At 41.9% G+C, this 15,489-nt stretch overlaps 1 protein-coding gene across 4 annotated transcripts in view; it reads left to right on the top strand.

Moving 5' to 3' along the window:
• LOC124176004 (neuroligin-1-like) overlaps positions 1-15,489 on the top strand; it is a 72,208-nt gene that overhangs the window by 11,432 nt on the left and 45,287 nt on the right. For 3 of the 4 annotated variants that reach the window (XM_046556762.1, XM_046556758.1, XM_046556759.1), the window contains exons 2-3: positions 360-506; positions 11,656-11,844. In XM_046556762.1, the coding sequence (XP_046412718.1) occupies positions 360-506; positions 11,656-11,844 (336 nt within the window). The remainder of the gene's footprint in view (positions 1-359; positions 507-11,655; positions 11,845-15,489) is intronic. The other variant, XM_046556760.1, reaches the window with a different exon arrangement.

Genomic DNA, 15,489 nt, shown 5'->3' with positions numbered 1-15,489 from the left:
ACTCTCAAACTGGTCGTTCGTTACTTTGACGTGGTGATTTTTTATCCCCGGATATTTTATGGTACTGTTGAAAAATATATCAAATATATAATAAAACCAGGGGAAGAGAGGGGCGGAGATAAAGACGCGAAATACGTCAGCGTTAAATCACGACGCTGTAACCGACAATCATTTTTTTCACCCCCGCGGCATTGTTCGATATTGTCCCGCAGTGCCACGATGATTAAGAACCGCCGAATCCTCGAGCTTCTAGCCTTCGAGTTTAACGCAACTCCGTAATTTTCGTCACCTAATTCGCCGAAAGTTCTCTGGGCGCCGATTACTGACCAATATTTTCTTCTTCTCAAATTTTTATCCAGGCAATCCCACGGACCTTCTTCCCGCGCTGCTCCTCGTCCACGGCGACTCGTACTCCTGGGGCGCCGGAAATTCTCTGGATGGAACAGCCTTGGCGGCCCAGGGCCGGCTCATCGTCGTCTCCATAAACTTTCGACTCGGTGTTTTGGGTGAGTTTGGGTTCCGACCAGTTTACAAGTGCGCTTCGCTTCTATTTACTTTTTCATAACTTCTCATTTCATCTGTAATATGACCGTACTACGCATATCGTTATAACTGCGCGAAGTGTGGTACTAGAAGCTACTACTCAAACTTTGACATCCAGCAAAGAATCGGTACATCTGCTGTACTTTTTAAACGTGCTTCGAAATGAGCCATAAATAATCTTGTTATGAATTTTGTAAAGCCCATAATTTTTGGAACATGTTTTTTTGCTTATCAATTCGCTTCGTTTTGAATGTGAAATTTTATTGATATTACTGTCGGCTACACGATCAACGTCAAGTGGCGAAACGAATCAATGTCGGTATCGATCGAGAAGAATTTCTATTTTCATCCGCGAGTGGAACGTTTATTGATAGAAATAAAGGAGCTTCGATGGCATGAAAAGCGTATCGAATAAGGTAAAATTCTCTACGCACACTGGGTAATAGTTATGAGATCCGTTCGATTGAAATCTGTTGCCACTCGTGGACCCAGGACGGTGTAAAATTGACAATAAAACCTCCCGGCGGAGAGCGGAGCTGCAGGGCAGTTTGGGGAAAATTCGGAAAGCCTACAAGACGGGTATACTTGAAAGTATCATGAAAGTCGATGATCACGTCGAGTCAGAAGAGCGGCCAAGTCATAGCTGGGAAAGGTTCATGCATAATGCGAGTACAAGGGTTCGAGACTAAAGTGATTTTATCCAGAAGAGACTGGCGCGAGAGGCGGGAAATTTGAAACCTGCAGGGTCAATCGTGGGCTGGGTTAACATCTGAACTCGGCGAATATCACTCGATATAATCTTACGAGGATTTCGGATCTCCGGAAGCCCGGTCCTTTCCTTCCGCTGAATGTAAATAGCTCGATGATCTGCTCTGAATATTTGCCAAGGATAACGAGCTGTCTTTGGGTTTGCCGAAGATCTCGGAACCCGATACCCTATACTCTCAGCTCCCTGCCGTTCCAGCTCCTCCTGAAAGGATGTCGAACAAGTTATCCGAGGACCAAAAGCCGTTCCCGTAACCCTATCCCGTGCCTGCGAATACCGCCGCTCGCCTTTCGCGGGTCAAGTGTACAAAAGTCATCCTTAAACCCGCGGCAGTCGAGTCTCGTCGTTTCGTTGTTATATACGTTATAATACAAAAAGCTTTCAAAGCTCTCGCATTGTTCCGAAAAAGTAAATTTTATACTGCTCAAGTAATCGCGGACGGAGAGTAAGGGATGGGAATGAGGAGGAAAATGGCCCGAAGGGAAGCCGCCTCCGCCTTACGCTCCTTCAAATACGAAAAACTGAAAAAGGAAATTCCCCCTTTCCTTCAAACGTGATACAGCGAAAAGGGAACCCTGAATCACTTCCAGATCGTCCTCGGAGAGCTGAAAGAAACCAAACACGAACCGTAGTCACGTATTACACAATTGTCCTGAAAATACATATAACTCGCAAAATCTGGGATACGAGAATCGAGACTCAGGTTGTACATTTCGGCAAAATACAACCCATTTGAGAATCGTCCGAGCACTTTTTAACGATCTGTCAAAAAGAGAAGATCTGCCGAAACCGCAACAAAGTCTAATTGACTTTTTGAATCCCTCTAGTTCACGTGGAAAGAGGAATACTCCGGTTCTGTAAACGTATAAGGAAAATGGAGAAATAGACGGTTAGACGAACGAAGCCCAACGTTGATTTCTATTTAGTACAGAGAGAGAGAGAGAGAGAGAGGAGACAGGTGTCAGAGGGTGTATCACCAATTCTGTAATCGAGACATTTATACCGCGTTAGTGCCTACGGGGGAATTAATTCGTAGCTCTGGGCCCAGCATCGTTTGGGGTTAAGGTAACGTTTTCAGCGAGGAACATGGCAGCCCGTCCTTTTCGCCGTGTGTGGTGAATATGCCTGCAGAGGGTATTTACGTTCGTGCGCGGGGAGTTCGGCGTTTGCTAATCGGTCCCGGTGAATACTTAACCGGTTAATCTACACGCTGAATGTCCCCCTAGCGTTTCAGGTCCCCGATTACAATTAGGAAAAGTAAGCAGCCACTTGACGCCACACACTCGGTCGGCTGATCGATGGAAGCTGAGAGAGCGAGGCGAGAGGCTGTTGTTGCCAAAAAATATCCTGCCTGTATAATACTCGAGGGGTTTATCGGGGTTGTAACGAGTCTGCGATCGGCTCAACCCTTCGAAGAGCGAGCTTTGACTCGTTGACGATTTTGAGACGAAGGCGAGGAAGAGAGAAATTCGGAGGGCAAACGTCAAGACTGCGTCGATGTGTTTCGAGAGAGAACTTTTCGAAGAACAATCTTCCCAAAGTTTTCTTTTCTTTTATTTTCTCACTCCTACTTGCCGGTCTCTCGTTACTTCATGAATTTTCCCTTCGCGATTCACCGCACGAACGAATGTGTCAGGCGTATAAAAGATCGTAAAAGAGATACAGAGGCGGTCTTTTTTTTTTTTCCTTTTTTTATTTTGCCAAAGTGAACTCTATAAAGGGTTACTTTTTACGTTTCTACGTCGGTCTGTCTCAACAAGAGATTCTTTTTCCCAGCGCAGTTTTATCACGCCGTTTTATCACTGCGGGCTTTTGAAAAGCAATCATAGATCTGAGTCGGGTGTCCCGAGATCTCCGCTCTTGCACGTCGGCACGTCTGATTCAATTGTAGTAAAAGCAGATGTCGTACGACGTAAGGCATTAAAGGCGGCTCCGATCATCGGAAAACTCTGGAATTTGGCCTGCGAGACGTTTTCCTTGAAAATGTATCAACCAGGTAGTAGAGAAAAAGTAAAACGTACGGTCCCCAACCGATATTGCGTCGTAGTCAATTACATTCCGCCATTTCGAAAGTTTTTTTGTTGTTTTTTCCAAGTATCTGCATGTCTCTTGTAAATTCGCATTTTTTCATTCTATTTCTCCCCGTGTATAAACGTGAATTCAGCGAGACACGGGGTCGTTCTACTGTTAATTCTTGTCCATTTCCGACAGACATTAAAACGTTTAATTTAGTAGCACGAATAAAAATAGTCCAGCGATATTTCAAACGAGAATTACGAATTTGTTGAGAGGGTTCAGCCCCGTTCGTTGGGAAATTTTTGTTTACCAAAAACTGAAATTTCTCATCGTCGTGCGAATGAATTATAGATGATTTTTCTTGCGAATAATTCCATCCCGCTGAATTGAAATTTTGGCAATTCGCCATGGTAAATACCATAATCAAATACGTTTTATGAACATTGCACGGTAATATCACGGCTGAGCAAAATCATAACGCCGCGCAGTTCTCATTTCGCATCGGATTGAATAAAACGTAGGAACGTACTGCAGGAAGTTTAACGACGAAGTATAGCCTTGGAATTTGACCATAACAATAGGAATTATAGCTTTCCCCGCGGCTCCTCTCTCTCCTCCTCCACCTCCGCCGACTCTTTGCATCCGCAGACGTTTATTTATATCCTGATTGCATCTTTGCGGATTATGCAAGGAAAAGAGTACAGACGGGGGGCGGGTCTCGGAGGTCTCCGGGTTTCCCTGAAAACAATGGTTCAAAAGAAAATGCGGCGTTGACGACGTCGACGACGACGACGAAGGCGGGTCGGGTGTAATAATGAGAGAGACAAAAGAATCCCCGATGAACGGCATGCACCAGACGTCGAGAACCTGCGTTTCATCCCTTCTTGCAATCGCTGAATCACTGCAGGAAATCCAGCGCAACGAGACGAAAAGCGTCGACGATCACTCCGTCAAACGGCGGATCCTGCTCCAGGATCGTCGGGCTGTCCGATCGACATCCTTCGTCCCGTTTTCGTCCTCTCTGCTCCCCGCGAAAGTCCGAGGGAATTATCCGGCCTGCCTCCGTCGCTTTCTCGCCCTCGTCGGGACGCCGTGGTTAATCTGCGAGCCCTAACCTTGACCCGAAGCGCCGTCGGGACGTCCATCCGTTAGCGTATAACCGAGGGTCGAAACCGGACAACCAGAGACGGCGGTGAGCCATTGAAAATTGGTTGGACGGCTAGGCGGACGGGAGGAAAGGAGGAAGGGACGCGTATGTGCGGTGCATTTCACATTCTTGGCACATTTTGATTTTCACCTTGCATATACATGGTATACGCGCCTAGGTGGCGTGGTATCGAGAATCTCGGAAAAAACTTACGACGGTGAAACCGTCTCGCCGAAGCGTGATATTCACCCCGGTTTCTTCGTGTACATTTCTATTTTCGCGTTACTTTCGCCGAATGGAATTCGCCTGATAATAATATACAAAAGCGGAGGTAAATGGAATATAAAATTAAATAAAATAAAATAAAATAAAAAATATAAAGAACAAAAGGTAAAGGAGAAAGAAATGTGGTTTTTCTTTTTTTTTTTTTTTTTTTCTCACTTTCATTTCTCTTCTCTGCCGCATAGTCGTATTATAATATATTGTATAGTATAGGTATAACGTCGTGAAAATTGTTTTACGAAAATTTTTCACCGAGAAACGGGATAAAATTCCTGTGACCCGGGACAAAACGCTCGCTATGAGTTGTATATAATATTACATTATACGTTGGCGTATTTAATAATGGTAATGATAATTATAATAATATAAACCCATATCATTATGGAATAATTTAATCGGGTTGTTGGAAACTTTTCAAGTATGAAAATAAATTCCTTTCCCCTGCGTATACATATATATATATATATATACACGTGCAGGCAACTGACAGGGGCCTTAGAGCGATAAGCAGCGAAGAATGGAAGAAAACAGGGAGTGAAATACCGAAATTTCTTTTTTGCTTCTTCTTTTTGTTTAAACTGAAAAAAAGGAAACGCTGAGCTCATAACAATACCATCAGAACCACCCAAATACCTCTCTCTCCCTCTGCCCTGATAAACTAATCGATTACACCGTAGTTGAAGCGAACGACGAAAAGAAGACCCAGATTTTCTTTGACGGAAAATTTTTCAGAAGTTATCCAACAATCCGTACTTGTGCATTGCACGGACATAATTTTGTTCACTTTCTTTCTGTCACCGCAGTGTAGAAGCACAGATAATTTTATATTTTCGATACCAGCTTATAGGTATATGTATAACCTACGCATATCATGTACGTATGTATGCACGCACCAATAACCTCGGTATACGTGTAATGTATGGGCCGAACGAGAATTCGGGGGAAAAACAACACGATATTGACGTTATTACCATGAAAAAGGCGTTATTCATACCCTTAAATTGGACGCCTCAGTACTCGCCCGTCAAACTGACACACCAAATGGTATTTATTACTTTAAAGAGAGTGAAAATAGCGAGAAGGTGAGAAGGAGACAAGCAAAAAATGTTACAATAAGACACGGTCGGGTATAACAATATTGCACGTGTGTATGTGTGTATATGAAGTATTCCACGGCAACTCGACGAATGATTTTCCCTCACAATATTTAATTTCGTTTATAATTTTTTTTTATACGACTGCTCCAACTCTACACTGTGCCAGATTTTTCTCTTCAACCGCTACTTTTTTTTTTTTTTATAAATTTTCAAAGATCGCAACAGAATGACGTTTTTTAAATGAATTGTCGAAAAAATTCTTAAAAATTCTTCGATCAAAGACGATCATCTGAGGCCAAATCCGGAAGTCGAAACTGTTTCTTTATATTTATTGGAATAATTAGAGAAAAAAAATTGCCAAATTTGCTTCATTTGATATATATATTGGTAATTATTAATTTTTATGAACCAAGCGGATGATTACAATTACCAATAAAAAATACTAAATTAAGCAAATTTGGGAATTTTCAATTTTCTGAAATTAGACGGATAAGAATGTGAAAAAATATGGATTTCATTTCCGGATTCGGTTTAAAATTATCATCTTTGATCGAGGAATATTTGAGGATTTTTTCGAGTTAGATCTACGACGATCGTTAAAATAATTATAAACGAAGTCAAAAATGGTGAGGGAGAATTATTTGTCGAATTGACGAGGAATACCTCGTATGATGTGTGAAATCTGTGTTGCAGACCGTGTTTAATACGGATATTGGATGAAATGTATAATACAACAAGCATTGTGGCTAACTGGTTGTATTTCAATGAAACACCTGACTCAAACTTCCGACAAACTTATACCTTTAAGGCAGTTAAAACGAGCATGTACCGTATACGTTATTCAGCATCAAGCAGTAGGTGCTGTAAGAGTTTAATTTAATTACGTCGACTAAACGTTTGCTAAATTCTAACCCTAAACGCGTGCGTATTGTTAAATTCAGGGTTCAATTATTTTAAACATCCCTTTTATAGCCTCAGTTTCTATTTCCTGCACAGTTAATCTATTACGATAATTATTCAACTGCTTTAACGACTCGGAATGTTCGCCAAAATTAACAAAACTAGAACAACGAGTCGAACAATTTACTGAAACTCTATGAAAAAAATCTTTGCAACCATTAGAAACGTTTTCAAACCAACTTTGTAGAAAAAAAATATACAAGATGTAAAAAAATTTATACATACTTAGCAGCGGCAGATATATAATTACAGTAATATTGTACGAAAATTTTCTTCCCAAATCTCACACTTAAACCCTTTTTAAAATATCACCCAGAATCGATGAGAACCCACCTCATGAGAAATGTCGCAAAGTATCATCTTCGGAAGGAGTTCGATACAAAAATCGTACAACTACTACAGTGAGAAAATATTTCGATCGGGTGTAAAAAATATCCGCGAACAATAATACCGCCGCGTAAAATAAAGTCAAACAAAAGTTTGAAAAGTACGAAACTTTCCTTCTCGATGTCGGAGTCGATTTCGCACCCTTCATTGCATAACCATCGAGGGAACCAACCAACGAGCAGCGGAATAAAACGGATTAAAATTCGTACGATAAATCTGTCGATGCAGAGACCAAAGGGTGGTTTCACACATAGTTGGTCATAGATTATACAATATTAACCGATATACCACGGATATACGCTATAAACGGACTATACACGCGACGCTGGTACATGTAGATTACAGAGTAGAGCGTGCTAACTCCGTATCCCTGGTGCACGTGTACGTCCCCCACATTCCGCCGGCGTTACACACCCCCAACGACGCGTACAGGCATAGGTGAGGGACGGGGGTCGGGGGCGGAGGGTGTGTTGTACGCAGGGAGGGAAGGAAGGAAGCGCGCGTTCGTTCTCCGTGGGCCGAGGCAACCCCCGTATTGATTGTGGCCGTTTATACCAGCCTTGACGGGGCCCGGGCCTTCTCCTCACGGGGTGCGTCGCTGGCCGCGAGTTGTCGGAGCTTTTTACCACGTCACGCCTCTCAACCCCCTCCCAACGCAACGCAACGCGTAAAGCTCAGTCGTTGCATCATCCTTGTGGAAAAATATGCTCGAGTTTGAGGGAGATGGGAACGTAATTTGAGGAGAGGAGAGTGCGATAAAAGATGTTGAGATCGAGAGGTGGAACGGGAAAAGACGTTCGATGAGAGAAAAACGCGAGAGATAATTTTGAAGGAATTCAGAGATGAAAGAGATCATTGTTTGCAGAGTCCGAGACAAAAGATTTCTATACGCAGGTAGCTGTAGAAAAGCTGTGCAGCTCGTTGCGGATCCGTCCGTGAATATTTTTAAATGATTCTTGGGGCAAAAACTGTTTGACAGAGCCATATGCTCTCGCGAACTTTTTATAGACCTCGCGGAGAGATTGAAAACTCCTGAACATAAGTTTTCGCTATCTGTAAAAGAGTTTGGGCAGCGTTCGCGTTAAGTGTGTCAACCCGTTCCGACTTGGCTTACAAATATCGTTATACCACAGAAACTATTGATCTCGTTGCAACGAAATATAGCCTAAAACCTGGCTAGACGTTTTAGCTATCTGTAAGGGAAAAAAGAATCAAAATCGGTTCAGGAGTTCTGGCGTTACAAGCAAACATACGGACAGACAGACAGACAGACAGCGAAACGTTGAGTTTTATATATATATATGTATATATATATATATATGGAGAAGACAGAGAAGTGAAGAGAAGAGAAGAGAAGAGTGAAATTATCGGTTGTTTACCTAAGAGCTCACTGTTTGTAATAAATATGTTATTGAACAAGGGTTCACGTCGATGTAAGCATTATAGGTTACCGTGCATTTTGATGGGAAAATTATATCAAAATACAAAAATAATACGATTTGGGTTTAAAAAATTTAACTTGGCTTCATTGACTTCTTATATGTATAGTCATCGGTATATTATTTAGTGGTTATAATTGAATTATTCGAAAAACATTAACAATCTAGCGTAGTTGTTGAAAACCGCAGAGTGAAATGAAACAGGCTTGTTTCAAAAAGGCTACGTCACTGCTTTGTGTGTTTTTTTTAAATGCGAAAATTGTATAATATTAACAGCAATACGACTCTTTTCAAATTACCAATAATTACAAAATTCCGCCGTTTGAATTAGCCGATTATGACTTTGTTTCAGATTGCAAATAGATTCAGTGGATGAAATCCAGATCAACTGGCTTGAGTTTGATTTCTCATTAACTTTGACTTTGTCATTTTCCCAATTTTTTCTATTCCGTTTTATATCGTACGATCGATACAACCTTAACTTGTATAGAACTTGTACTCGAATGAGTTAAATTTTGTTTTCGAAACGGCGTCCCGTTTACGAGTACACAAGAAACAAACTTTGAATCGCATGAATTTCAACTGTAACCTCGAATCGTTGTAACAACGTTAGGAAAATGACGTCATATATTCCATCCAGTTTTTGTTATCGCCTACAAAAGTACAATTCTTCGTTCAACGTTGATGCATCGTAGCTCATTTCCGTTAATGAATTCAACAAATCAACTCCTGCTGCCAAAGTCACCTGAATTATAACTCAACCAACACGTACTTACCCTCGTAACGTGGTGAATAAATGGCCCCTGGTGTTTGCACCGCAACATTGCCGACCAGTCGAGAAAGGATCACGCACTCACCTGTTCACTCTTTATTACACCGCGATGTCGTATCACGACTCAACACTCGGTGCTCGAAGCAGGTGTTTATCCGAGATCGGTTTGATGGGAACTAAACGATCCTCGGTGTTTCGATTCCCGATTCGACCTCTGTTATGGTTGGTGCGCAAACACCGTCAATGTTATTGACCGATCAATACGGCTTTTGGTGCCCAGCGCCGATCGGCCGACGATATTTCAACAGCGATTTTACCAGAGGCGAAATGTTGCACTGTTGAAATGTAAACGATTTGATTTGTAATTTAAGGAAAATTAGATAGATAATAATGTGAACTCTTTCACCGTTGCGTTGTCTTAAAACGTATGTAACGACGATGAGTAATTTACTCTGGCATACAAATTAAGATGTAAAAAATATTCGCGCCTTTTGTAGAATGGATTGGTATTTCTTTATCAGCAATTACTCGAAATCGTATAAAACGAACATTATTTATCAATTTCAATTTGAGAACTCGTGTTCTCCGATAACTTCTTCGACCCGGTTCGGACTCATTTTCTTAATCTGGTCGTAAATAATCCGTAGCACGTTTCGCGAGGAGAGTTATACCTCCACCTATTTCAGGCTTTTATAAAAAGAGAAAAGGAAAAACAGTGCCCGTAGCGACGTTAGAAATGTGCCGAATAAAAAAAAAAAAAAAAAGAGGAATAAAAAGAAGAAGAAAAAAAAAAGAAAGTAATAGAAAAATGAATCGGGATGAGAATAATGAAGATAACAAAACGAGGAGCATTATATTTCGGGCACTTTGGAAGACAAGGTCTCCTCATCAGAACGGGCAAACTTTGCCGATATATCCTCATCTTCCCCATCGTCATCATCATCATCCTCTTCCTCCTTCACCTCCCCCTCCTCCGTCTCATCCTCATCCAACCACCGAAAAACTGCCAGCCGTACACGTGGGCGTGGATATTTCGTTGAAAGGTAGAAAGCCGTCTGCAGAGCCATTGTCGTAATTATTTGGGTTAAGTGAAAATGACAATGAGTGCGGTGATCACGGCGAATGAAGAAGGATCAAGAGCATAATATAATGTTGTACGTAACAACGGTAAGACATTACAATGGAAGGTGGTGCAGCAAGGATACGGGTGTGAATGCAATATAAGAGTAACAACCGACGAGATTGACGCTACCGAGATTAACGATATGCCGTACAATTAGCGACCTAATTTTTCCCGTTCGTTTGCCACAGGGATAAAAACAAAATAAAAACAAATTAGGGGTTCGGATAGGAACGTTTTACATTTTTCTCTTTTTGGGCGCTTCCGTTCGCTAATCAGTGACGGCGGTAAGCCAATCGGTGTTTTGTTTTTTACACGTCATACGTCTTCGTAGTCTTCCTGCTTGGATACATCTCGTGCGGACTCTTCGCATTTGCTATTTTTATTTTTTTTTTTTTTCACATCTTGTGCAGCCTTTTACCCCGTGCTTGGAGTGCGTTTAATAGTCTCCGCCCCATCCGGAAGTTCTTTCCTTTTTGAATTCCACCCCCTCGTTCGATTCGGCTCTGCGGGGCATCCAGAGTTTCGTTCCACCGGCGGGTCCAGCCCCCCTCCCCTCCCCCCCCCCCCCCCTCAGCCGCAGATCTCAAGAGCGAAGCTACGTGAGGTGAATGTAATTGCGGAGCCAGCTATGAAAAGAATTAAAAAAGAAAAGGAAAAACGTGAAACGGAGAGAAAAGGAAAAAGGAAGCAAGAAAGGAAGATAAGAATCCGACCCTTATCCATCTATCACGCGGGAAAAATAATATATCATCGACTTGAAATTTTATTCACTGAATTTTTCTTTTTCGACTTCTCTTTTTTCTTCCCTCGCCCCTGTGAATTAGGTTTGGTATATATATATATGTATATATATACACACACGTATAACCTTCTCGCGGAGAAAATAACTGTCATTCCATTCTATTCTAAGCGTACATACATATAATTCTGCTCCCTTTCAATTTAATCCGCGGTGAAAATATGGCTCAAGAAAGAAACAGTGGTTTTTTTCCCCCGCGGTTTCATTTCCTCAGTTATACATTACATTTAAGGAAAAGTATAACGTCCGACCGTATTGTATAGATATACATTGTACCTGCAATATCAATAATGTGCTTCTGTTTGTGCTTTCCACGTTTTTCAGGCTTCCTAAAAACCGGCTCCAAGGCTAGCGCGCAGGGAAATTTCGGTCTGATGGATCTGGTGGCGGGACTCCATTGGCTGAGGGAGAATTTGGCCGCTTTTGGCGGCGACCCAGAACGCATCACGCTGCTTGGACACGGAACGGGAGCGGCGTTGGCCAATCTTTTGGCAGTTTCACCGATGGCTAGCGGTAATTACGAACGAGGATCAGATTTCAGGCTCCGCTAACACGAGCGATTTGCGAAAGAGATTTTACCCGAGTAGATGGTGATGTGAATTGCATTTTTGTTTTCAATCTTCGTTCGCGCGAAGCTTCGCTCGGAAAAGGGGGACGAGAAGTCGATCGCGGAATAGTTTTCTTCCCTATTTTATTCTTTTTTATTTTCCATTTTGTTTTTGTTTTTTTTTTTTTTATTTTTCCACAAGTGCTTTTCTCCTCTACTTCAAACATGGAATAAAACGGCGAAGCGATTCTAGATAAAGCGAAATCGTATCGGCAAACCTCTCAGCGGGAGGATATCGAGAAAACTTTGTAGCACGAGCCGATAGCTTCTGCAGTGCAGCATCGAAGTCTACCGCGTGAAAGCTGAGCTCCACGCTTTCGAAAGCGGAAGTTTATCTCGTCGACGGTAACGTAGGGTGAAAGAGAGAAAAAAAAAAAAATACGTCGCGGGTAAATTGAGCGGAAAAAATATCTTGTACGAAACTTTAAATCACTGAGATAAGAAGGAAAAAAAATGAGAGAAAAAAAATGATATAGCAGAGTGCAGGGCTTGCAGTTTTGTTTGCCTATTCGTCCCGGGTGAACTCAATCGAAACCTCAAAGGTCAAATACCGAGCTTCAATCCTACAATTAGCCAACCAGATACTCTTCACTCGTTAACGGAAGACAAGGTGGGCCTCGAAGCTCGGAAAGGTGTTATTTACTTGGGCTCAAGCTCCAAAGGATTCGTCCGGTCAAAATCGACACAAGATTGGCGCGAACTCCCTAGAAATCGACGTTGAACCAACAAACTCTATAAAGTCAAAGGGCGAGTGGTTAAATATGAAATCGCTTCGAAACAATTCCCTGGTCAAATAGGCATGACAATTCTGTCCGCTGCGTCAACGCGCACGAGCGATGATGGTGCGAAGAACAAAAAGTGAAAAGTACAAAAAGAATCATGGAAAACTAGTTCAATTGCGGTAGGGTGAAATTTTTAGCGATTTGTTCGAACTCCGTGAATCGCTTGAAAAATTTATCGGTGAAAGATGAAAAAAAATAAAGAAAGGTTCCTATTCGGACAAGTTACTTTTTCTGTCCATAAACAGAATTTTGTTAAATCTATTCCTATTTTCCTTTCATTGTACAACTGGGATTTTTAAAAACGTGAAAAAAATAACGACGGGAGAGGGGGGGGGGGAGACAAACCTAGAAATGAGTCGGCAAGTGGAGAGCACAAGGGAAGATGCAAGTGTGCGTGCGTCTCCGGGTGAGTCAGGAGAAACTCTTCACCGCGAAAGAACGGCGAACTGCGATCCTTGGACACGAGATACTCGAGGTTTAACAAGCTTCCTCAAGCGGTGAAAACACAGAGAGGCAGATGACAGCAGAACGCAGATGTACTCGAGCACAAAACTGCAACCGCACTGCCCTCAGGATTATGTCGCTTTTTCGCTAACGAACCCCAGCCTAATATTCGGTAGACACACAATACTCTCGCCCTCCGCCACTCCGGCTAGATATGTACATACACCTATGTACATGCACACATGGATCTACGGGATGCCTGTGTACATACCGGGGTACATATCCGCAGTACAAAAACCTCCCTCCATACTTTCTGAAGCCGGTTATAAAGTCCGGCTTTGCTAGCCTCAGGCCTGAGTTACATTGTACAGGGTGTCTCTTGTTTCAATTTTCACAAGCTCGTATTTATCACCCCTGATATTAGGTGTGTGTATATATATATATACGTAGTATGTATATACCTATGTATTTTATTATGCGTGATGAAAATTCAACGAGATACTTGAGATTCCACGACGCTATATCAGTTTTTTGTGCATGCTTCATCCCCCTGTTGTTTCGTTCGAGCGTAAATTAACCTCACCAAACTGCAGAGAATTTCTTACCGATTCTTTCGCCATCTATTCTCTTCTCGTAGTAAATTTCAAGTGACCGACAAGTGCGGTAAAATTCTGAGGTTCGTATTACCGATACTCGGAGGAAACACGGAGATCAGTGATAATCGTAAAACGGTCTGACTGCATCGACGATTTGTACTACTTGATCCGCGCGCTCTCTTTTCGCCTAATGTCTCACTAACCTGCGGAGTAGACGCCTTATTTTTCGATCACCGAGTACACTCTGGGTCTGTCAGTTCCTATGCTTTTTTTCACTTGAATACATGAACCAATAAGTGAAGGACTCTTGAAATACGGTGAAAACTAGGCATACGTTTCTCCGTTTGCAGCTGATCTCGCGGGCGAAAATTATTTTATACATACGTGTATATACTGTATATATACATATAGTATATTGTACCTGCCCCGAAGCTTTGAGTTACATTCCTGTTCTATACAAGGGGCTTAGAGAGGATGGCGGCTGTACATGACGAAGGTTTGCTAAGCCCTGAGAGAAACACAAAGTAAATGGTAGCCCTAAAATCTCAATAAAGAGACCGCGAAGGTGCGGTTGAACCGAGGCAACGCGGAACTAGGGTCGCGTTTTCGAGTCCTTGCAGATGTGATCCTTGCTACGAATGGGCTTATCTTATCCTTTGCTTGTCAGCTACACTCGTCGTAACAATCTTTTTTTGCCGATCAAGCGGAAGGAATTACCTTGTCTGAATTACAAGTGAGATTCACTGTTTCCACGAGAGACGTGTTTCGCGGTGACGGAACCGTAGCGGTGATCAAATATTTCAGTTGCATACGTTTCGGTCGTTTCGTTTTCCGTCAATATTGTACAAGTCGGCAACTACGTGGATGTGGAATTCGTTAACTTTCTGGAACATGCGACCATCGTTGATTTAACGATTTGTTGATTTTACCAGATATGTTTGGATCAGCGAAAGATTCGTCGAAATAGTAATTAGCGTTTTCGAGTGAAGCAAAATTTATTTCAACTGCAGAAAATATTTCTGTCCCCGTATTTGATGAATTCGACAAAATGTGTTTCAAAATTTTTTATTTCAAGCGTATATCAGTTGATCGGAGATCTAGTCGTATTATAATTAGGCAGGCTGGAAGGAACTCGAGTTCCTCATAAGTATAAGAAACAGGCGAATATCCTCGTAAAAAAATATTTCATAAAAATTCCCTGCGGCAGCTCGAAAATTTATGGGTTTCCTTCAAATTGAAGACCCTACGAAAGATCGAAATTAGTTACATAACCGGTCGAAGCTTTGCAAAGACTGACGAATCTCGCTCAAGATCACTCTAAGTAAATTCGGCCCCCCGTTTTCGGGCTAATCAAATAGAACAAGCGGCTTTAGACTAGCCATGAGCCTTCGAACCTCGACCGTTTTCACACTGCAGGTTTCAAGTTTTTAGAGAAAAAAAAGAATAAAATCCGATTCGAGTTTCGAACTACAAATTCAGATTCGCGATTAACGCTTTTAAGGCCCTCGGATATCATATTACATTAAAATATGACAATTTTTATTTTGAACCACTATGAGGGAACTACAATTAGAAATTCTGGAAGTTTAATTTTGGGTTCGTTATCGGTGAACCAAAAAACCTCCACCTTCCAATTTCTACCAAAATCAGAACCTTTTAAAATAAAATTCGCCCATTTTGGATCGTCACTTTGAAATTTGCAATTCGACTTCAGATTCGTGACGAGCTA

The sequence above is a fragment of the Neodiprion fabricii genome, chromosome 2, assembly GCF_021155785.1.
Source record: "Neodiprion fabricii isolate iyNeoFabr1 chromosome 2, iyNeoFabr1.1, whole genome shotgun sequence".
Taxonomy (NCBI): domain Eukaryota; kingdom Metazoa; phylum Arthropoda; class Insecta; order Hymenoptera; family Diprionidae; genus Neodiprion; species Neodiprion fabricii.
The sequence above is the reverse complement of the archived record's forward strand: the minus strand, read 5'-3'. Positions and strand labels throughout refer to the sequence as shown.